The sequence below is a fragment of the Pezoporus occidentalis genome, unplaced genomic scaffold, assembly GCF_034315485.1.
Source record: "Pezoporus occidentalis ecotype Australia unplaced genomic scaffold, CSIRO_AGI_Poc_V1 ctg1, whole genome shotgun sequence".
Lineage (NCBI taxonomy): Eukaryota > Metazoa > Chordata > Aves > Psittaciformes > Psittacidae > Pezoporus > Pezoporus occidentalis.
The window spans coordinates 17,836,147-17,859,604 of record NW_026912778.1 but is presented as its reverse complement, the minus strand read 5'-3'; the positions used below and the strand labels follow the sequence as shown (position 1 = coordinate 17,859,604).

Genomic DNA, 23,458 nt, shown 5'->3' with positions numbered 1-23,458 from the left:
TGTGCGCTTGCAGCCCAGAAAGCCAACCGTATCCTGGGCTGTGTCAAGAGGAGTGTGACCAGCAGGTTGAAGGAGGTGATCCTGCCCCTCTACTCTGCTCTTGTGAGACCTCACCTGGAGTATTGTGTGCAGTTCTGGTGTCCTCAACATAAAAAGGACATGGAACAAGTCCAGAGAAGGGCCACAAGGATGATCAGGGGACTGGAGCACCTCCTGTATGAAAGCAGGCTGAGAAAGTTGGGGCTGTTCAGCTTGGAGAAGAGAAGGCTGTGTGGAGACCTCATAGCAGCCTTCCAGTATCTGAACAGGGGCTATGAGGAAGCTGGTGGGGGGGACTTTCCGTTAGGGACTGTAGTGACAGGACAAGGGGTAACGGGTTAAAACTTAAACAGGGGAAGTTTAGACTGGATATAAGGAAGAAGTTCTTTCCTGTTAGGGTGGTGAGGCACTGGAATGGTTTCCCCAGGGAAGCTGTGAATGCTCCATCCCTGGCAGTGTTCGAGGCCAGGATGGACAGAGCCTTGGGTGACATGGTTTAGTGTGAGGTGTCCCTGCCCATGGCAGAGCGGTTGGAACTTCATGATCTCAAGGTCTTTTCCAACCCTGACTATTCTATGATTCTATTAGATGATTCTATGATCTTACTCAGTCTTGGCTTCCCTAGCTATTAATGTGACAGTATTAAGTGTTAAGACAAGTTTTTAAAATCTGATTTTGAAGTCATACTGGAAAGATCTCACCCATTCACCGAAGAATGAAGAAGCTTCATAATGCCTTAAAAAAATGTCTCTTACTATCCAAATTATGAGCAAGTAATAAGCAAGCAAAAGGTCTCACTGTACTTTAACTTTCCACGTTCCATTCTCACAGAGGTTTTAGTTGTATTTTCAAACTTCTCATTTATTGAAAATTGTATTTTAAAGGTACTGTTGCATAATTTCTTAAAAGAGCAGGGCTGCCTGAGTGTACGGCCAGTTGCCGGAATGAAATATAAGTTTTAATATTAATGTATTTTTACTGTCACACAGGATTTCCACTGCAGTAAGATACAGAATAACAATTTTAAGAGCAACAGTATTGTGGCAACCTTCAGAAATCCCAGTACCTAACTACACTTTGTGTTACACAAACACTGAAGATGCTCTGCTTGGAAACGTAATCTCTTTCAAGTGTTAATGAATACAATGTTTATAAACACATAAAAGATATATGTGAAACAGACACAAGTTTAAACATCAGAGCAAAGCTATTTAATAACAACACACTGGACGCCAAGGATTTGCGTTTGTAACTTTCCTTCTTGTAATGTGTAATTACTGCTCCTATGGCTGCAGCTGTCAACACAGTTGCCCTTGACAATACTTAAAAGAAGGTAGTATCAATAGATGAAAAATTATGATCAAAGATGCAGTGGCAATTAGAATGAAACATCTGTAACTGTCTGGAGGAACCAGTGACAATGTCAGTAACAGCTGTTCTCCATGCTGGTGTACGTTTTGTAATACTGTATGTTAAAAACAAACATAGCTCCCAAAAAAGGCCTACAGCATATGGTCATACCCCCATGCATTAACATCATGGTGTTTCCACAGTGGCTTTTCTTCTCCTTCAGTATGTTTCTACCTCCCAGATTCAGATTCCCCTACTCTCTAAAACAGCCTGTCTCTTCCACTTTCACACCTGCACTCAACTTGTACAAAGTAACCAAGAGCCGTTCATACCAACAGTTTTCTCCAGATCTCACTCATCTGGGGAAGGGGGAAGGAGGGAAGAGGAGGGAGGTGTTAAACAACTACTTTTTGCAGATATGATACTTCTGAAAAATCATTATTCTCAGCTTTGAAATGCATCTCTTTGCTTGCAATAATTGGATGCTACAAGAAAAACAGTAATCATGAAAATCACTCAGTTTCCTACAGGAAAATGTGTTCTCTTTAAAGAAAGAAGCAGAAGTTAAACCAGGACGACTCAGGTTTAGCAAACTCGATTTAAAAAACCAGCACTTCATCAATCCACCCTTATGGTCCTTCCAGTGATTGCTACTCAGTCTACATTTTCAGCATCCCCCTTGACACACTCTAGAGACAAAGGGTTACTCAAAGTGAAATCAGATTCTAACATAATCCTGCATCATTCACAGTCTCACTTTCGACTTTCTTCCCAATTGGCCTGAAGAGGCCAGAACAGTTTCCACAAAAAAAAAAAAACAAAAAACAAACCAACATTGTAAAGTAAGAACTAAGGGAGTCACTGTGACCTCCAGAACATTAAACCAGGATGGGAATTCAGTTCCAGCTTTGGCATTAGAAACTAATGGGACAAGGTTACTGTTGGTGAGATGGTGGCAACAAAAATAAACCTCTGACTCCTGAATCTCAAATTATTTTGGTTGCCACTCAAAACCAGACCAAAACCTGTATGTTCCAAACATTAGTTTAACTTCTATCCTTTTTAAATTAGCAAAGTAGTTGTCATAATGTAAGCCCTGCAAGAAAATTTCTTCAGGAAAGAAATGCAAAAGGAAAGGTAAAAATGTTATCCTTTCACAACTTTGATTGATTTATGAGCTTTGCACATTTGACACACACCACTCGCTCTCAAAAAGTTTGTGGAAGTCAAATTCCAAACAAGTAAGTGAAGCAAACAAGAAATGGTCTCTTCTGTTGCTGAACATTAAAATGCATCAATTTATTACCTGAACCCACTTTTCTTGTTTTGTTCTATAATTTTGAGAAACAGCAGGTAGCTTAAGGCTGTATGTTACCAGATTCTTTAACTGGAACAATTTTAATACTGAATTAGAGCAGAGGGGCTATAATTAATCATGCAATGAATTAAACAGAGTTAACTGAAAATAGTTTTCAGTAGTCTAACAAAGATAGGCACACAGGTGCATTTGGATTAAACAGCTCAGCCCATCTAATGGTCAGCCTCATTCCATCGTTACCCTCTAGTGGAATGGCAGGCATATATTGCCTGGAGTGGGACCGTCATTCTCATTGGCAACTATATTTTAGACCTCATAGAACATTTTTCATAAGCATCATGTCCCTTCTAAACTGCACAGCTTCCAGCATCTTGATTCTTGCTATATTAATTGAATCACTTATTCAATTGCCTTATTCCCTTCCACTGAATTTCACAGTGAAGAAATTGGAAATAAGGAGAAAGAAATCTACCATCTCTATTTTCCCTTTTTTCCTTTTTGTGCCATTTTTTGACTTTAGCACTGTTAAACTGTCTGATCCTTTTCCCAAATCAAGCTTAATGAAAAAAGTGCATGCATATGATAGTAATGCTGTGTAATTACATAAATGGAGAAACAGAAACATGCTTAAGCTTCCAAAACAGTTTGTCACTCTGAATATATTCTGCTAATCTAGTGTCATAGAACATATTTTTAGTATTAACTTCTCTGAGGAAAAGACTAAAAAAAAATTTGAAGTTAATTAACTGCTGCCACACTTTATGCCAATGTTATAAATATCTAATGTTGTTACAAAGCATTCCATTTTGAATCATACAGATTGGAGCAATGAGGTACAAGGATTCTGGATAGCCTTTTTTAAGAAAATAGGCCTGACTGCCCTAATACTGCTGTTTTATTCCATACAGTGGCATTATTTTTTCTAAGAGAACTCTATTGCAGTTGGCTTACCATGGCAGAAATATTGTGACATGTCTGACAGACAGGAGTTTTGCAATGAGAAGGTCATAGGCTTAGTTTGGATCTCCCCTTGTCTGATTAGACAGAGTTTTTTACCACACTTGGCTCTAGTCACTGACTGATTTTCATTCCCAAATACCTGTCATCACCGTCACTGATGCATTCAGGAAGAGCAAGACTACAGCCAAACAGCATGATGTGTTGATAGCAGCTGAGACGACCGAGATAACTGAAGAACTTCAGGAACTTTTCCATTTCAATACTTTTGACAATGGAAAGAACTGAAGTTATAGTGGTGTAGTTATATGGCAGCATTTGGCACTGACTGTTGGTGATACTTATGCAGGCACCTGTGAAATCAAAACAATATATTTAGAACAAAAGTATTACCAATTAAAAGTTGGTTCAAAGCACATATTGAATTGATTAGTCATTACATATACTATATAAGCAATGCCTGTACCTCACAGATAAGATTACGTTCCATAATGATGATATAATACTGTCCAAAAATAAGTATCTAAGAAAAAAAAAAAAGAAAAAGAAAAAGGAATCTGGAGAAATCTGGTAGCTTAGTTTGGAAAACCAAATAAACTTAGATATTTTCACAATCCTCTGACTATCTACAAAAAACACACTAGAAATAACACAAAACTAATTTCTTTGACGCAAATTGGACAAACACACCATAAGAATAGCCTGGATGAAGCCAACTTTGTCTGAAACTAAGAATGGAAGTCGTACAAAAAAATTAAGGCTAATCAGCTGCTCTGATTTCAGGGCTCTCATAAAGTTTCTCTTTTTGCTACCGTTCTACTTTACAGCTGGCTTTCCTACCAAAATTACCTGTTTTTCCACCAAGGTGATGGCTGTACCTCCACAGTCTTTCTTGTCTATCCTTCCAACATAAAATTATCTGATTTTACAGGTTGAACACCAACATCTGTCCTAAACTGTTGTCCCATTCTTGACCTACCACAGAAGCCTTTCTCTGCTAATGACCATGAACAGTAGGTCTCTCAGCTCTGTGTGATCAACAGGTTAACTTACTGCACAAAGTTCTTGAGTGAGTTTCACAAGCCATAAATCAAATTCAGGATTGTCATCAAGAATAAACTATTAAAATCCAATATTTATGACAGCTCCCTACTTCATGAAGGCCTTTCCAAGCTCTCTAGTCAGGCTCCAGCAGAATTTTTTTCGCACTCTGAGCATATCCACAATCTACAATAAGCAGGGATGTCAGCTCATTTGCAAGACCAGACTGCCACTAGTCATACTGTAAAACTCACGCTAAACGACCATCCCAACTCTAGCCTTCTGAAGGCTGAAAACTCTTAAGCACATTCAAGCTTTAGCATTCCTATTACTATCTGAGCAAACCAGACACAGGTAGCACCAAATGGGGTAGATTCTTTCCATCATCAGACATTTTGGGACTGGCTTCTTCCAAGAATTGTGTGGGTTGTTTACAAGGATTCAGCAGGTCTGTCTTTTCCTCACTTTCAGTCTAGACAGAGTCGTCACTGCCTAAATGCTCTAGTGGCAAATGCTGATATCTATGGACTAATACAACCTGACATAAGGGTAGGGAAAGTAAAGCATAATTAAGAAAAATTTCATTAGAGCTTTTCCAAGATGCAATATCCTTGAAGGGATAGATAATAAAAAGTAGGTTTCAAATTTTGTCTAGACATGGCAAAAAATAATCCCTATTTTTTTCAGTGCCTGACGAGTATATTCAAAGTTTCTCCCCTGTCTTCTCCCTTTCCCAAAATCTCAACAGAATCTAGGGAATTTAATCTTGCACTGCTAAAATAATAGCAAATCTCTCATTCTAGTCAAGCTCAGACTATGTCCACAAGTCTCCATGTTAAGATTCCCATTTACCACCACTGCCAACAAGAAACCCTAACAACAGTAGTGCCTATTTTCTGCTACAATCTCTTCTCACTCCTACACCACAGTGATTAACGGAACTGCTCATCCAGGAATCACATTCTTCCATACAATTCAGGGACAAATTCTTCATTTAGAATTAAAAGTAAATGCCAGTAGATCAGCATAAGAGCGGTGACAAATCAAGAGAGTTTTCAAGCCCACAGGGTGCAGTTTTCAGAAGTGTTTATAAGCTAGTACCTCATGCCAACGATTTTCAGTGCAAATTCTGCTGTGAAGTTTTACAGCTGTTTTTTTGAGAAATACCACCAGGATAGCACCAGATCTACCTGTTAGGCTGTAAGACTAGAACAGATTTTCAGGGGAAAGTCAAAAAAAAAAAAGGTGGAAGGAAAGGAAATTCACTTCAGAATCACAAAGCTTTCTTTTAAAAGATGCCATCTCTTTAACATTGACTTTTGCACAGTATCTTGTCGTGCTATTAAAAAGTGAAGTCTCCCTCCATTTTTTGCATTACATTTTGTACTTGAACGAATTCGTTGCCATTTATTTGTACTGCAAAGATTTTATCTCTTTTTTTTTTTTTTAAACAACACCTTTACTGCTGGGGAAAGCTTAACAAGAAAATACAAAAGTCCTGATTTAGATTACAAATGTTGAGGCTTTTAAAGCAGAAATTCTTTAACCTGCTAACCTCTCCATAGTTATCTCTTGCCTACATTATTTTGCTGATGCAGGGACTACATTCATAAACCATTGAGATAAGGGAATATGATACCCACACAAAATTCTGGGTCTCCCACATGTAAAAACAAAACAAATAACCTCCACACTAAAATTATTTAAATAAATCAAATTATCCTAAATTGGGGGATGGGGAGGAAAGGGGGACACACAGGGCTTACACAAGCAAAATTTCAACAAAACGATTCACAAAATCATCGCGTATCTCCTGAGGCACAATTGCGAAATAGTCCCTGCCATAGCACATGTGTGGGCTCCTTTAGACCTTTCAAAATCCACACAATCCTGACAAAGAAGGGCTACAGTTCTCCAGAGCTAACTGATCTTTTAGGAGTATCAGACTTCTCCTAAGATGCCCACAGACCTCTAACCCAGCAGCAGGCACACATAGCCTTACACTTTGCCCAAGACCTCTTAAGTTTCATACAACCACGAAAGTCGGTCATACTTTGAGTGACACATTATTTCAGAGCAAGGTTGTTTTACTTAAACCAAGATAAGGAGAAAACTCAAAGATTCTCTATTCCAACCATTTGCACAAAATAAGTCCCTCCATTAATTCTTGCATCAAGCCAAATAGCGAGGGACAGACAGAACATACCTTTCAGACAAGCAAGTCTGCTCAGTGCCAAATGGCTCTTTATAGAGGCAAACAGGGATAGACACAGCACTCATAGCAAAGCAAGTAGGAGAAAAATAAGGAAAAGGAACTGCTTATTTAATGAGCCTACTGCTCATTTAAAAAAAAAAAAAAAAGAAAGAGAAATTATGGAAAAATATATTTCAGTATGAAGAAGGGTATTTTTTCCCCCAAAATAAACAGAAAAACTGAGTAATTACACTCAAAACCTGCCACAGATATAATAAAAGAATGCAGTAAACCTCAAAATGCATAACTATTCTACCAAATTACTAAATTCTGCTCTATATGTACAGGTTGAATGCATTTTAGGAACTATGTGGCCCTTCAGTGCCAGAATACTAATCTGACTGGTGGCATAACATACTAGTACTAAACATTTTTCAAACCAAGCAGGAAACAGCCCAGTGAAGATGGTAAATGCAAGTACACATAGAAAAGCCTCAATTTACTTCTTTTCTCTAGTAACAGTTCATTAAATATAAACTAGTCTTGGCAATACCTGGAGGATGGGAACAACAAATGGGAATAATGTGAAAAAAGCTGTTACTCAGAACAGCATGGCTCCTAATTATACAGGTTTTTTTCTGACATTCATGTAAATTGAGAGATTTGTATTTATCACACTCTACCAATATCTCTAATCCTAAAATGTCTTAAAAATTTCTAAGAATCCCATTAAAAAGAGCAAAACCAAACCAAACTCACCCATTCTAACTTAGAAAGTCATCTAACTGCTGCCTAAAGCAGCAGTTTGCAGACTTCTTAATGTGGAAATAACCTTCAGCATATGAATTTTGTCCCAATCCCAAGTTGCCATGTTCTCTTGACCTTAAAAGAATCTTGTGATTCTGCTTGATTTCACAATCTCGTATGTGAGTCATATGACTGTACAGAACGCCTTTTTTATCTCCTCTGTCCTGTTGCCATTGAATATCTGGATTATCATGGACTTCAGCTCCAGATCAAAGAAGCACGGCATTCTACTTAGCATCTAGTCTTTTCAGCAAAACATCTTTCTAAAACTCATTACTGTCTTCAAAAATGTTTATACCTCTTTTAATTTGCTATGACATCTTGGTACATTTTTTATTTTAATTAAAACAAAAGATGGACAGATTTCCTTGGCCTCCCTCCAGCAATGAAGTTCTCATGTACAGTCCACTTGGGACTGAACATTTGATATTGCATTTCAGATGTTTTCTCCATAACTTTGGGAAAGTGCCCCTCTAAGCAATTTTCTTCTGACACACTTCCAATAAACGCCAGGAACTAGGCTCTATCCTTCAGAATCCACCCAGCAGGCAACTCTACAAACTCTTTCCTCAGTTCAAGTATGAGGAGTTAAAATTACCTATTTCACAACAAAAATGTAGTCTGCAATTTTTTCACATTAATGGTAGCTTGAAAACATGATTTCCACAACTCCGTGGAAACGTCCCGCGAGGGACAGCTTGGCTGCCGAGCGTGTACGCTGTGTGTCTGTTCCCTTCTAAACACATTCTCAGCCCCTTCCACTCATTATTTCCACACTTTACTGCTAGAAAAGTCACCCTAGCGGAGACTCAACACTGAGGCTGGGGAAAGTGTGAAGAGGAAGAAGCGGCAGAGAAGAACTTACACACTGACCACAACCCCATTCCCCATCCTCCTGCCTACTCACAGCAGGGAAGAGGTAGAGAAGTGGGGAATGAAGGAGTGAAGTTGAGCTTGAGAAAGCTGGGGTGAGGGGAAGATATTTTACTTGCTGCATTTGTTTTGTTGCCATCCAACTCTACTTTTAATTGGCAATACATACAATTAATTTTCCCCAAGTCAAGTCTGTCTCATACCTGATGGCAATTGGTAAGTGATCTCCCCATCTTTCACTCAACCCAAGAGATTTCCGATCTTGTTTTCTTCCCCCACTGTCCTGTTGACATTAGGAAGTAGCTGGGTGGGTAGCTGGCAGCCTGCTAAGGGCAACACACCAAGTCTGATAAAAAATATTCTTTAGTTGCAAACTCAAGTAACATGAAAGAATAATTGAAAGCACTGAAACAATTCTACAAAGGAAATTTAGTTTTGCCTCATGCTTTGTTGCTCTGTCTTTTTAAATCACACCTTTATCTAGCCCAGGTTCCCCTTAGCCACATCATATTTGGATAATTTTTATGTGCTTCACACTGCATAAAGGTGCCTGTGACAGTGAAGATAAACCCCATGCCAACCAACCAGAACTTAAATAGAGACACTGGACTCAGAGTCATATGGAAAAAGTTTAGTGGAGTTGTGAGAGGAAGCCCAAGGGAAGAGGAAACTGTAGATCATCTTTCTGCATGGAAGGCTACATAGAAACAAGGAAGAGACTGGGACTCATCAAAGATGCAGTAACAAAATCGGGTCCTTTGGATAGTTCCTCCTACAGGATAAAATCATTATGAGTGTCTGTGTCAGGCTACATTGAATATAAGAGTATAAACTGAAGGAAGATGTAACACAGACAGAAAACTAAAATCAAGCTGTGGAAAGAAAAAGCTTCAAGAAACCTTGAAATTTTCAATTCTTTTCAAGTCTGATTAACATCTCTGGATCATTTGTATGATTTCCTTCAGTATAAAATTTTCAGTTCTTCCAAATAGTACTCTGTTGGCCACTCTGCAGGTGTTTGTGTCAGGACAGATTTTGAATCATAACTTGGAATTAATAAAGAAACTCCACAGACAGTTTGGCCATAGTGCTCAAAATACACTAGTCAAATTAGCTCAGTTTTCTTCATACTCTCAGGTTGGATCCACTTCACTTGGCTTTGGTTTTAAATCAGCCAGTTAAAGTTTGTTGTTTTTTTTTTTAATTTCTTTTTCTGCTTCCCCCTTCAAGACTCCTAAAAATGCTTGTCTTTTAGACATCTGTCCTAAATTTGCCATTGTAAATAGCAAGACAATGCATTTAATTTCTCCAACTATTTCAAGCTCTTCAGCATTTGAATGATTCTTGCCATCTGTTGGAGACCCCTGCTGTCCTCTCCCCAGAATCTCTCTTATTCTGGATGCAGTGGAAAGTACTTTTTATATGACTTAACCTCCCATGTAATTACATTTTCTTTCATTTTCCATCTTTACCTCCCCTTCACTTTCTGCATTACAATGTCAGCTTCATCTGTAATTTCTACAATCTTGTGTTGTCAGATAAAGCTTGTATGTCCCTCTTCATATACTTTTCTCCCCATCCAAGACATAACAATCATTACTTATGAGCACATATTGCATTTCAATAATGAGTCCAGTTACAATAACTGCAATTTTCCTTTCAACGCATCCCACCTTGCTGGTGTTCCTTTGTTATTTTCTTCCACTTGGATTTCAACCAACTTTTCTGCACTTAAAGGCTTATGGTTTAGATAAGATTTGTAAGAAATTGTTTATACAAGAATTTTAGAATTACTTATGAAGGTGTAAGCTATTCGGAAAGAAATCATTTGTGCCTATTTTAAAATTTATTGTAACTGGTGTTTGTGCATGTTAAACTATTAGCTTAGGCCTAAAGAACCATTACACTTTTATGTCACTTCTCAGTTCCAAATTTTCACTCTTGGAATGCTGAAACACTTAGAATATAAACACTGCATAGGCATTTTTACCTAAATAACATGCTAAACGGTTGATGTAACCAGGGTACATAGTCATCCTTCCAAAACTACACTTATCTAAATGAGAGGATAGCATTTGCTTTATAAGCAGTTCAAAATCATGTACGTTAATGAAAACATTACAAATAAAAAGAGTGTTCCCAAATTTATTTGCCTATATATTGCAAGCACTAAACTGAATATTTGAGACTGCCACATCAAACTTTAACTTTTCTCACTGGATATCCAAAATGAGACATGCAGTTCTGAAAAGCGTTGAACAGGAGGAGGAAGAAGCAGTAAAGAGGAGCTTTTATGGACTGACCACAATCCTATTGCCCCTGTGCTGTTCACAGCAGGGAGGAGTTAGAGGAATGGGGAATGGAGTGAAGTTGAGTCTGGGAAGGAGGACAGGGTGGAGGGACGGGGTTTTAGTTTTTGTCTTTGTTGTTCACCATCCAACTCTATTTTTAATTGTCGATACAACAAGCAATTAATTTTCCCCAAGTCGAGTCCGTTTTGTTTGTGATGGCAATTGGTAACTGATCTCCCTGTCTTTATCTCAGCCCATGAACTTTTCCATCCCATTTTCTCCCTCTGTCCTGTCGAGGAAGGGCAGTGAGAAAGGGTCTGGGTGGGCATATACAGCCAGCCAAGGTCAATCCACAGCAATATTGCCCACTTAGCTTATGTATCTACTTTGAGAATAAAAGGGTTTGGGTTTTCTATGTTAAGTAGAATGAATACGTAAAACCAGTAATTACCCAGAAATTACATAGTACAAAGTGCTAGATAACTTAAAGATTTTTTTGCCATTGGTGGGTAAGTAAATTCTCAATATCTGTGCTGAAATGTACCTAAGCTTTAATGTGTATGATATAACAGCACAGAAAAATACAGAACAAGATGGCTCATCCTATTTAGTTTTAGAAAGCATGTATATCAGTCAAGGGCTGGGACACTGCAAGGTATCTTTAAAACTACTAGGTTTATACGATATTTTGCTCAAAATGAGAAGACTCCTTTTTAAACAGATGAAAGAAGACTTACTTGCATTTAAGTCTGTGCTGTTAAATAATTGTGTTGGACTGGACTCCATTAAAAAATGCTAAATATGCCAACAATCAAGATTGGTAACATACACTTTAAATTCCTGATGCCTCTGAAAATCAAAATCAAAGTCAAGCTAAATAAGCTTGTTCAGCATGTCTTTTGTTTTATAAGAACTTGCTTTTAGAATAACTAACCTAAGGTTAATGCCAGTTTGGCATTCAAAGCTTTGAGTCATCTAAAGCATTTTGAAAACCAAATTTCACATAAAAGAAAAATTCCACAAATTTTGTAGCAACAACAGTGATTCGATATAAAAAGAAGCTTTTGCCTTTCTAGAACTGCCAAAACCAAAACAGATTAATTCCCAACTAGCATACGAACAAGTCCATCAGTGATAGAATCATCACTTCCATGACACTTCTCATTTCCTTTGCAGCTGACAAACTACTTAGTTGCACCATGGAAATAGAAAGCTGACACCTACAAGCATCTATTAAGCAGTCAGGAGGTGAAGGAAAAGACAACGGTAATACTCAATTCCTCACTGTTGTGAAAGTGCAATATTACAAACTGTTGACATCAGTGCCCCATTTCTAACACCTCTTGACAACACCAAAATGTCCTTGAGGAGCTGACAAATGTTTCTCTCAAGACTGCTACCACAGCCAATAAATTTTTTGGTAAACACTGCGTTGGTAGCCAGTGTAAAAGAAAGTGTTTGCAAACAGCAATACCTCCAGTACCGAAATGCAAAAAATATGATAGGATGGAAAAACAACGTGAAAAGAAGCTTCCCCTTCCCTTCAATTTATGAAAACTAAATCTTTTCCTTTGCTAGAGCTACGTTACACTGCAAAATTGAGACAAGAATTAAGATGCATTTGAGTAAAAGCACTAATTGCTTTTATTTTAGGTAATTATGGGCATAAATGATCCTGCTGATTTTCAGAAATCCAATTTATCAGAAGCACTTTACCCATGAAATGTAATGTATTAATCCCTAAAGAAAGGCTTAATAGGAGCATCTTTATACAGCTTCAATACAGCACAAAGACATAACCTCAAGAGGAATAGCACTAAGTTTGTTACATTTACACTTGGGTAGACATTTGACACACTCATGTCTACTGTGGGCTCTCATGCTTCAGTAACAGCCATGGTAGCCTCAAGAGACAAACAAGTTATTGTCAGAATAAGCTTCTAACAGAAGGTCATAACTTTTCTTGGGTCAACCAACAGATTCAGAAAAACATTTCACAAGACAACTGAACTGATGCAATGGCAAAATACTGCTTCCTCTCAACCATGTATGCTTGCCATTTCCTTTAAAACAACTTTGGTGCCTTAGGCAGTGTTAGAGCTGAGTTTGTTCATCCAGGAGACAGCAAATACCAGTGCATAAAAAGAAGCATGCAAAACTGTTGGGCTCTGAGCAAAGGGAATGTGGACACCTTCTTAGCAGGTGAGGAAGGAGGAAAACAAGCTTTTGTACAGCAAACCCCATCTACAGATCTGAAATAGAAGTCAGGCTCCAAAACTAGCTGAGAACAATTGTTCTGCATTTAACTTTGTTCAGCTAATGAATTGTACAATTTGAAGGGCATGAATGATTCTCAGCTCCCCCTGTGCTCCACAGGGACCAAAAGGAGGGGTGATAAGGCTACTGACCACCTACAGTAGAGAGAAAAACAATTCATTATCTCTCAGGTCACAGACTGGGTATTAGCCATGAGGGAAATGTAACTCTTATTTTAGAACAGGAGTTGAAGTGTTATCATATTTTTTTTAATGCAATCTGTACCAGCTGGTGTACAGTGGAGCACCACATCCAGTCTGCACCAGACATTTCTTGCTCAGAGCTTAATGCAGTCATAAATTCTATCTCAGTTATTCTCCTGACCAAAGGCAAGACTCTTCATTAAGCCACCTCATTTTTTGGAGCCCCACTTCCTTCACCAAGGTGCTTTTTTAATCCTTAGGCAGTCACAGCTGAGAGCAGGTAAGCTCACTAGCTGAAGCCGAGTCTGAACACCTACTCCCCATGAGGTGTGAGCTGGCCTGTATTCCACATCTGGTATTTTGATTAGTCGTTTCCTAATTACAGGATTCTTTAGTGAAATTGGAGACATATTTCTAAGAACCTACCATTAAAAAAACAAAAGGTACAAAATGAAATAAATTTTAGGATTACCGTTATCCTTGGAGACTACTTTCCATAGCATATGAGGTTGGACAGGATTTTGATATTGTTTTAAAACATGTGCATGACTTTTGTCCTCTTGATAGGCTTTGTAAAACAGACAACCAAAAATCCACAATGCAATAGAAAAATGGTAGCTTCCACAGGACCTAGGCAGGCATCCAGATGGTTTTGGTTGGTTGTTATTGTGTTGGGGGGATTAACAAATGTGTTTTCAATACATGAAAACCACTGCTAGCTTGATTGATAACAGTTAAATATGCACCAATACTGTTATGTTCAAAACAAAACAAAACAAAACAAAAAAAAAAAAATCAAACAAACACAGTGCTTTGTAAAAGACAATAGTTGAGATACTCAACATAGTCAGCATAGATATAGGCTGTAACCGTATGTCTGTTCAGTTTGCATTTAAGTCTTAAGAGTGATACTTGCAAGCCGCTTGTGCAAACTGAGAATTTTTAAATCCTTGTACTTGAATTGCTCTTCCCCAAATGGAAAGCCCATTTATTTCTTTCACATAATTCCATTAATGAATACAGAAAGGTTCCTTTAATGCTCTCCTATAGTTTATTGTTTAATTGCCAATGTTAGAGAAAAACAACAAGTTTCCCCATGAAACTTAGGACAAAATTATCTCCAATCCTGTTAGACAAGGTAAAACACTAAATTTTTTTCAACCATGCAAAATGCTCATTGTTTACTCCCTAAGCTCAAATATTTTTTTTATACCTTATAATCATAGAAATACTGGATGAAGGAGTAGCCTCCAGTAACCTCTGGAGGTCTCTAGCCAACTTGCTGTTCCAAGTGAGCTGTCACCAGCACAGTGCCATTCATGACTTCAGCCAAGCCTTAGAAACACCCAAGGATAGGGATCCCAGAGCCACTATGGGCAACACCACCCATCCAGTGAAAAAGCTTCTCCTCATTTATATTCTGAATTTCTGCTATTTTATTATAGAGTATCATTAGGATTTTTTTTAATTACCGCTAATAATAAAGGTGAGAAAGATTTTATGCATGGATTAGTAGCTAAATTAACCTTTAACTGTTTGGGACTATTTATTACTTTCTCAAATTCCCATCCCTGTAATGATTTTAAATGATGGTACTCATTATGTTGTTCTTGAATTTCATATGAATACAAAAAGTGACAGTGACTGTAAATCCCTTTCTGTTGTACCAATTCTTTGACCTTTCAGTTTTTGGACAAAAGTTTCTATCTTACCATTTTATATTAATGATGGCTCTATACCCACACCTGGCTGCACTCTATTATAATCCATTACAGATGATGCAGAAGCATAAAGCAGATCAACTTTAATAAAACATAAAAATCACATGTTGCTACCAGATGCAAGATGTACCTTTGGAAACAAAATGATCCATCACAACATAGAATAAAACATGTATTAACATCATCTTTTTATTGACATAACCACATGAATAATTTAATAGTTTTGGACAAGCTGATGGGTCTGGAAAGGAAGTCAGTGGCTGCAATTCTCAGCCAATTATCTTAAGACATGCCTTGCTTCATTGTTCCTGTCCTTGAAAGCTTCATATGAGGCTAAACATATGACATTTTGCTTAGCTTGTTGGTCAGTTCACGGTTCAATTTTGACAATAAACATCTGTTTAAACTACAAGCAACAAGATGTAAAAAACCATAATGGATGCATAAAAGGCGTAAAGCTGAAAATCCTTCTGCTCTTTGAAGTTTTGAAGGTACACAGAAGTACACACACATTATTTAAAGACTAAAACAAAGCTGAATCTGTAGTTATTTCCAAGGAGGGAATCATAGAATCATAGAACAGTTAGGGTTGGAAAGGACCTTAAGATCATGAAGTTCCAACCCCCCTGCCATTGGCAGGGACACCTCACACTAAACCATGTCATCCAAGGCTCTGTCCAACCTGGCCTTGAACACCGCCAGGGATGGAGCATTCACAACTTCCCTGGGCAAACCATTCCAGTGCCTCACCACCCTTGCAGTAAAGAACTTCTTCCTTATATCCAACCTAAACTTCCCCTGTTTAAGTTTTAACCCATTACCCCTCGTCCTATCACTGCAGTCCCTAATGAAGAGTGGAATCTCCCACTCTAAAGTAAACCACACTGCTGAAAGGCCAAAGGGTAAAGACAGACAGATGTACAAGGGCAGTGTGATAGTTACTCACAGTACTCATTACGGTATTAATCCCAACAGATACCTGAGGTCTGTTAAATACCCTATACAGATGGCATTTGGGAAGATGATAATCTACACACAGAATAGCTGCAATATTCCTTCATGAATTTATTAAAGGGAATTGAAATCGTAAGTTTAGCAAGAGGTAAATCTATGCAAGTGTTAGCAACCCCATTACAATTCTCACACAAGCATTTGAAGTTTTTTGCAAACTTAGTTACCTAAGAACAGCAATGCACAAGGTGATAAAAGCTAGCAAGCTTTTTCTTCCTTATAAACTTCAGTTATAGTGGAAAATCTCTCTATATTCTTGTCCTGGGTATAGGGCCATCATTACACTCTATAAACCATGACAATTCTACATAGAGAGTAATGACTTTTAAGAATCTTTTGTATTTCAGATAATCCATCTTATATGTCAGAAATGTAATGATTTACTTACCAAGTTATGCCCATCCACCCATATGAAACAGCAATGGTAGAACAAGCAAACTGATGAAAGCTAGGCTCTTTTTTGGATTTAGTGAAAATTCACCACGTGTTTCTCTTCTAAGTCACTAATTTTGCCATGCCAACTGCAAATTCAATTTTAAATTTCTGCTAGACAAGAAAGCCTGAATGGCTCTAGTGATTATTTTTTTAATGAGGACTGCGTTGCCAGAATTTTAGGAGACACTCTTTCCCTTTGTTTATTTAATTTTGAGAGAAAATGTAGGCATAGGCGAGGTAAAGAAACCAAAGCTATTGCTAGAAAGCACTCTCAAGCATGAACTCAAGCACCAACAAATTTAATAGTTACCGTATTGATGTACTCATGCTTGCATTTGCATGGAAAACCACAGCTGAGTAGCTAAATTCCTAGCCTGGGACTTAGGAGACCACTGTTTGTGTTCTTCTGTGTTAATATGAAAAACCAAAACCATTTTCCCCTTCAGAAGAAAATCATGTTTTAACATTGTGAATTTTTTTAATTTTTTTTTTTTTTAGAACAAGAATACCCATAAAGATCTACCATGGGTCTACCACTACTATTACTTCACATATACTTGGGTCTATTCCAACTTGTATGAGTAATTAAACATAAACTGAGCTAGAAGACAAAGTGATTTATTAGGTCACTGCTTGAAATACTGGGGACTAGGGAGATGCAAGCCTATGGTTTGACTTGGGATACAGTTACTGGATACCTTAGCTTCTGCAGAAAAAACAAAAAAGTCTTTACTAGGAGCAGCACTAGCCAGGGAATTTCTTGCTTCCATGCCACATGGACATATCCCATCCAGCTATCCCCCCAGTGGTCCTCATACTGCTCTTTTCTACTAAACAGAAAACTGGGCCAGACTATTTCTTTGCAGATTATAGTAGTGGCAGAACACCAAACACAAAGTAAGAAATGCTGGGTAGAGACAAAGAGGTTATGTCATGTTTGAATTAAACACAGCTAAATGACAGAGAGGACAGCGATAACCTCTAGGCAGAGCAAGGGATTGCAAATAAATTCAACTGCTCTGTTTCAAAGGTGCGTATGAAATGTGAACAGACCCAAGGGTCTTCCGCATAGTATTTGCCATTAATGAAAAAAAGTAAAAGACAAAACAAGCAAACATAAATCCTATGCTTTTTGAAACATCCAACAAGTCCTCTGATGCAGGCAGGAACTGAACAGGAACCAAACCCACGTTCATTCAGGATGCATGCCTTTTCTAGCACTCTGTCAAGTACATTCAGAATAACCTGCAACTGGAAAAAACATGTGCCTTACCTCTATCTACCTTGCTCCTTACTCAGCTCTTTCCCAATGAAAGGTCTATAGGCCCAGCGCTGTTCCTGCGCTCCCTCAGATGATGCCAAATGCAGAAAGGTACTGCAGAAAATGATCAAGCTTGCTCATGTTCCTTTTCATATTAAATTTGGAGCACTGTCACAGATCTCCACTGAAACTTTCTTTGTGAAATTCAAGGGGCTTGGAGAAAAGTACGAGAGACTTGGCACAAAAGAAAAGGGATATTAAATATACATATGCATTCACAGCAGTGAGTGAAAGAAACAAAATCAGATGCCAATACCTCTTGTCCCAGTGCATATTCCATTAGTTTACAGGATGTTTTTCTAGGAAGAATGTCAGCCCTCACTCTGTCTCCTTCTTCCTGTCTCCCCAAATCAGCAGTATTACAAAACAGGGAGTCTGCTTCATTTGAAATGAAAACATCCCACTCAGTCTCATACACTCCCCTGGTCAGTTTCCCACTTTACTGCTTAACTGCAGACTACTTTGGTTTCAAAGATCAGAAGAGTACCAATAAAACTGTACTGATATTTATCTTGACAAAACATCCTCTGTTCTTTAACGTAATTATTATTTAGTGTATGTCCCTTTCCTGTTAAGCACTGACTGACAGATGAACAGAATATTACTGCGCATTTCTTAATTCCATGAATATATACTACTGAACCTACTGGTTCACCTAAGACTCCCTTTCCTGATGTTTTTGCTATCAGAAAACTCTCCCATGAATGATCCTAGTGACTTAGGACCATGGCCTATGCCTTCAGAAAACATTTCAACATGAAGTCATGCAAACTCAAATCCCTCAACAAGAAAAACATATTCCTTCACTTGCCTTCTAACAAGAAGGATACATTTATCTTGGAAGCTGACTTTTGGTAGGGGCCAGCATTAGAATTTAGGGCAAGTATAAGGAACAACCACCTAGGAATATAACAAATTCTGGCAACCTAAAATCTTGAGTTTTCACAAGTCACTGGACTATTGTGTTTAAAAGGCCCCAATAGACCAACCCCTCATCAAGTTCTCCAAGCATTTTCATACTTTCTGGTTTTCTCATTATCCCATGGCAATGAGTTCCACATTGTCTCTTTTTTTTGTGTTAACATACTGTCCAATAACAAAAACATACCCACAAAAACACTAAAAACCAACCAAATGAAAAGCACCTACTAATACAATTAAACCCAGTGACTAACTGTTCCCTGTTCCATTTCACTAGGACACTCAAAATGGTATGGGTAATTGCCACAATGCTCAGTCTTTAGCCAGCTGTTTTCCAGGAGGAAAACATTGTCTTCCTCCTATTAGTGTCTTCTCACTAAGAAATTCCATGCCTTCACAGGTCTGGTTGCTCACTATGTGCCTTTCACAATTCTGCTATTATCTTTCTGACCTTACACACTGATGTAATGAAATTTTCTGGATTACTCTTCACGGAGTTCAGGACAATACCCAACACCCTCTTTGCCTTCTTGACAGCCATAGGGCCAGACTGCTGTCACAGCAAAGCATCAGGTCTTTGTTTATTTGGTGGCAAAGCTAGCTGAGAGTCCAGCATTGTGCTGCATAGAGTTAGGGTTGCTCCCCACCCTCCAGGATTCTTTTGTGCCTATTGGCACCATCATCTAACTATTTTATCAGTCCCTCTCTCCACTATGAGACTTTAATGTGATTCCCAGCTATTTATTGTAAGACAGCTAATTTTGTATTAGCAGATAGGTTGTTGAGTATTCACCATTTTTCCAGATCAAAAAACCCTGTAAGACTCCATCAGTAATCTTCTTGACTGGGAAGCTTAACCATTCATTCTTATTTTTCCTTTTGTCTTTTAATAAGCAATTGGCCTGTGAGAAGAATGGCTTTCAGCCTTCTCAGTGAAGACCCCTGTTAACAGCATTTTGAAAAGCCAAGTATGTTGTATTAACCAGCATTTTCAGTGACTCCTTCAAAGAACTCTCTTAACAGAGTTGTAAGACATCACTTCCCTTGTAAAATGAAAATAAACTTCTTCGTCTCTTCCTTACTGTGCATTTCCATTTACCTATTAATCTATTCTGTACTAGAATTTCTGCCAAAGAACTTCCTTCTGCTTCAAGGCCTTTTTAAATAATTGATGTCATATGCGCCAAATTTCATTCCTCTCCAGTTAGTAACTCAGCAATCTCTTACTTGTATTATTTTAAAGTCTAGAGTGACTACCATATAGTCAGAATGTTTATAATTTCTCTTGTTAATGTGTTCTGATGTCTTTTATTGAAGCTGTGGTTCACCTGTAAAGTTGTAGGGATGCTAACACCAGACCAAAAACATTACAGCTACATGAATGCCATTTGAAATATGTTGAGAGAATTTTGTCTGGTTTGTTTTGCACTGGCAGTCTCTGTGTTGTATGACATATCATTTGTCTTTTAACATCCTGCACAAAAACAGCATAAAGTCCAAGTTATGCATGCTCTCACTAAATCAACAGAAATGCATTCACCTCCCCATACTTGAACCAGATGAAACTTGTACTGATGGATGATCTGCTAGTATGCATTGATGATGGAACATCAGCCTCACACTTCATTCAGAGATTAATTTCCTTCTAAGATACACCTTAAAAGCTCAAACGATTTTACATGGGTTCAAAAATGATTACATAAGTTCATGGGAAAATGCTCATCAAGACTCACTAGAGATAACTGGAATCTGCTACTATATAATGCTGAAGTGTCTCTGTATGCTAGCCCTTGTTTACTTTAAGTATACACTAATCATTGAAGTTGGATCCAGACACTAAGCAAGAGACTTAATTTGATCTACTACCACCATTCCCATGTGGTCATTAGGCTTTACTTGTCCAAAAAAAAATCCCTCTTACTCTAAAAAGCTATTCCAATCTCACTATTCCAAAGTTTATTTTGATTTCATTTCCCAGTTATTCCCCATTTCCCTCCACATCAGAACACCTAAGAAGTTTATGTGGACCCCAGACCATGTTCTCTGTTTCTTCAGAGGTCTCTCCAAGTAGCAAAGCTTAATGGGAAAGATCAAAGAGACTGATGATGAGCATTGATTTGCAAAGGCCAGGACAAACAACATAGTGAGGAGCCCTATGTACTAGTCAAATTCCCCTGCTTTCTAGTCCTCCATGCCTTGCACAGCCATGGGAACACATAGCTATTGTGAGATCAAATTCTTCTGAATCCCCAAAATTTATTTATTTATTTATTTTATCCACACACAGAATTAAAGCAAGGTCTACATGAATATAGAGAAGCAAAACACTTGAATCTTACACAGTATCTATACTTTATCTACCCAGTTACTAAGACTGCAATGCAAAGACACAGTCTTCTAGACTAGGAGCAGCCATACACCACAACACACCAAATATGACCTAGTTAAGAAAAACAGGCAGAATATTGCCCTACAATTTTGCTCAACATTAATCATCATGCCACCAACTCTGAGGTGTCCTTTGCTACAGTAATTATGGAAAACCTTATGGATTGGAAGTATCTGTAGTGTAGCAGCACACTACAGTTGTACTCTGTTCCTTGGCATGGTGATAATAAACCAAGTTACTAAAAGAGGTTAAAAAATGAATCACTAATAGGATATATGTGTGCATTTATATACACATTCTGAGTCTAGAGTGGGGGGGGGGGGGAATAAGAGAAATCTGTATATGAAAAATTATTTAGCAAACAGAACCTACAGAAAGCCTGTGGAGCCACTGTGGCCTACAGCACAGAGAAAACACTGACAAGTCACTGATTCATAGTAAGTTATTATTTCTGAAAGCTAATTTTTGAGTAAAAATATATCACTGAAATGCTGTCAAAGGGAAATCTCTTCTGTATACCAGGGTTTTGGTTTTTTTTCAATAAGGTCTTATCCAAAGGTTTTCCCTACTTTTACTTCAGTCCAGGAAGAACAAGAAAAAGATGTAACAGCTGTTTACCAACTTTTATCTGCCTGTTTAATGGTGGGATGGGTGGAACACAGAATCCAACAGAGGAAAGACACACAGACCTGATCCTAAAAGTAACATGTAATTCAGTGGCCTTACAGAAGTGATCACCACTGTCAGATACCATCTCTTCATTGTCATTTTATAGAAACTGAAAAAATACATTTACTAGAGCATGCCACTTCTAGATCAGTGGCTACCTCATCTATTTCTGATCTCTCTATGACCTGGAATAAGTTTTCCTTTGTGCTCTGCTGGGATCAAGAGCAAAAAGGATGCTCTTGATATGCAGTTGATACGCAGTATGTTGAAACTGCAAAATGATACACAGTTTGAGAGAAACAAATTCATTTTAGTATGGAACCCCAACATTTCAGTTGTTTGCAAAAGAATATCAGGGAATCTTTCACTATCTGATGAATCAATAGAATAACCACAGCACTAATGAAATGCACCTACTTTAATACCCAAACAAATGAAAAACAACCCCCCCAAAAAAAAAAAAAATCCCCAAGCGAAACAAAACCACCAAACTGATCGCATTATTCTCTTATTCTCTCTCCACATTTTGATTATAATTCTCAGAAACATCTCTGGAACTTCTTTGCTACATAAAGAAACTGCTTCAAAATCAAGAAGAATTTAGCCATTAACACTGAAAAAGTTATAACTGCAATTACATCTCAAGTTCAGGAAAGTACTTGTCACATACCTAATTTTAAAAAAACATAGCAAATTCAGTTCACAAACTGAAAGCTATCTACCATAACTCATTTCAGCCTTGGTACATGTGCGCAACTACACCAATTGAAGAACATATTGTAAATATTCATACCTGAAAGAATTTACTGCATCTTCCTCAACAGGGTCAATCAAATGTTCTGATAAGAAACCAGTTGCTTGCAACATAGAATGCTCACAACAAAATAAATTATCAGAATGGACACATTCCTTAGAACTCATGGGAACACATTAGGAAGCATGCCAATGCTATGTTCTGTATTTTTTGAGTCAGAATTACAGAGCCAAATAAAACATAAACTTACTTTTTTTCTGATCCATTTTTTGTGACATAGATGGATGGGTAGGATTTAATACTGGGAGACTGGTCATCCCCTCAGTGTTGTTAAAGGGTGCATCTGTAGACCACAAACTCGCCTCCTCCACAGTGGCAAAGAGCTGGGTGTTGTCTTCAGAACCCCCTGCCAAAGCAGCATCATATGTAGGTGGAGGATTGAGCACTGTGGCTTGAGTTGCAAGAGCAAAAGTATTTTCCTGGAAAGTCTCTCTAAATATATTTGAGTTCTTGTTCATTTGGTCAACATGGGATAAAGGCATGGTGGTCCAGGAAGAAGGCTGTGTGCTGAGATCTATTGTGGGATCAGTCTTGGAACTGTTTTCAGCCATGTTCGTCAAAAGATCACCAGATATTTCAATGTCACCACTAACTGTGAGGACCTCACTTCCATTTGAATAAAAGCATGTTTTTTCTAACACACCTGGAAGAAAGGAAAGAAAAGCACCAGAATTACCATCACCTGGAAGGACACGTGTTACCAATGTGTTCACAAATCACACGTGTTACCAATGTGTTTACATGCTACCATGGTTCACAAATCAAAACAGCTGTGTAACATTAAGGAGATTGCATCAGGGCATTCAAACTAAATAGAAAGAGAATGTACTTTTAACCTCTATTACTGG

General features: G+C 38.0%; 1 protein-coding gene across 2 annotated transcripts in view; it reads right to left on the bottom strand.

The window, feature by feature from the left end:
• The window catches only part of CORIN (corin, serine peptidase), a 141,020-nt gene that overhangs the window by 89,381 nt on the left and 28,181 nt on the right, over positions 1 to 23,458 (bottom strand). For both annotated transcript variants that reach the window (XM_062607533.1, XM_062607543.1), the window contains 2 exons: positions 22,801 to 23,253; positions 3,807 to 4,017 (listed from right to left, as the gene is read on the bottom strand). In XM_062607533.1, the coding sequence (XP_062463517.1) occupies positions 3,807 to 4,017; positions 22,801 to 23,253 (664 nt within the window). The remainder of the gene's footprint in view (positions 1 to 3,806; positions 4,018 to 22,800; positions 23,254 to 23,458) is intronic.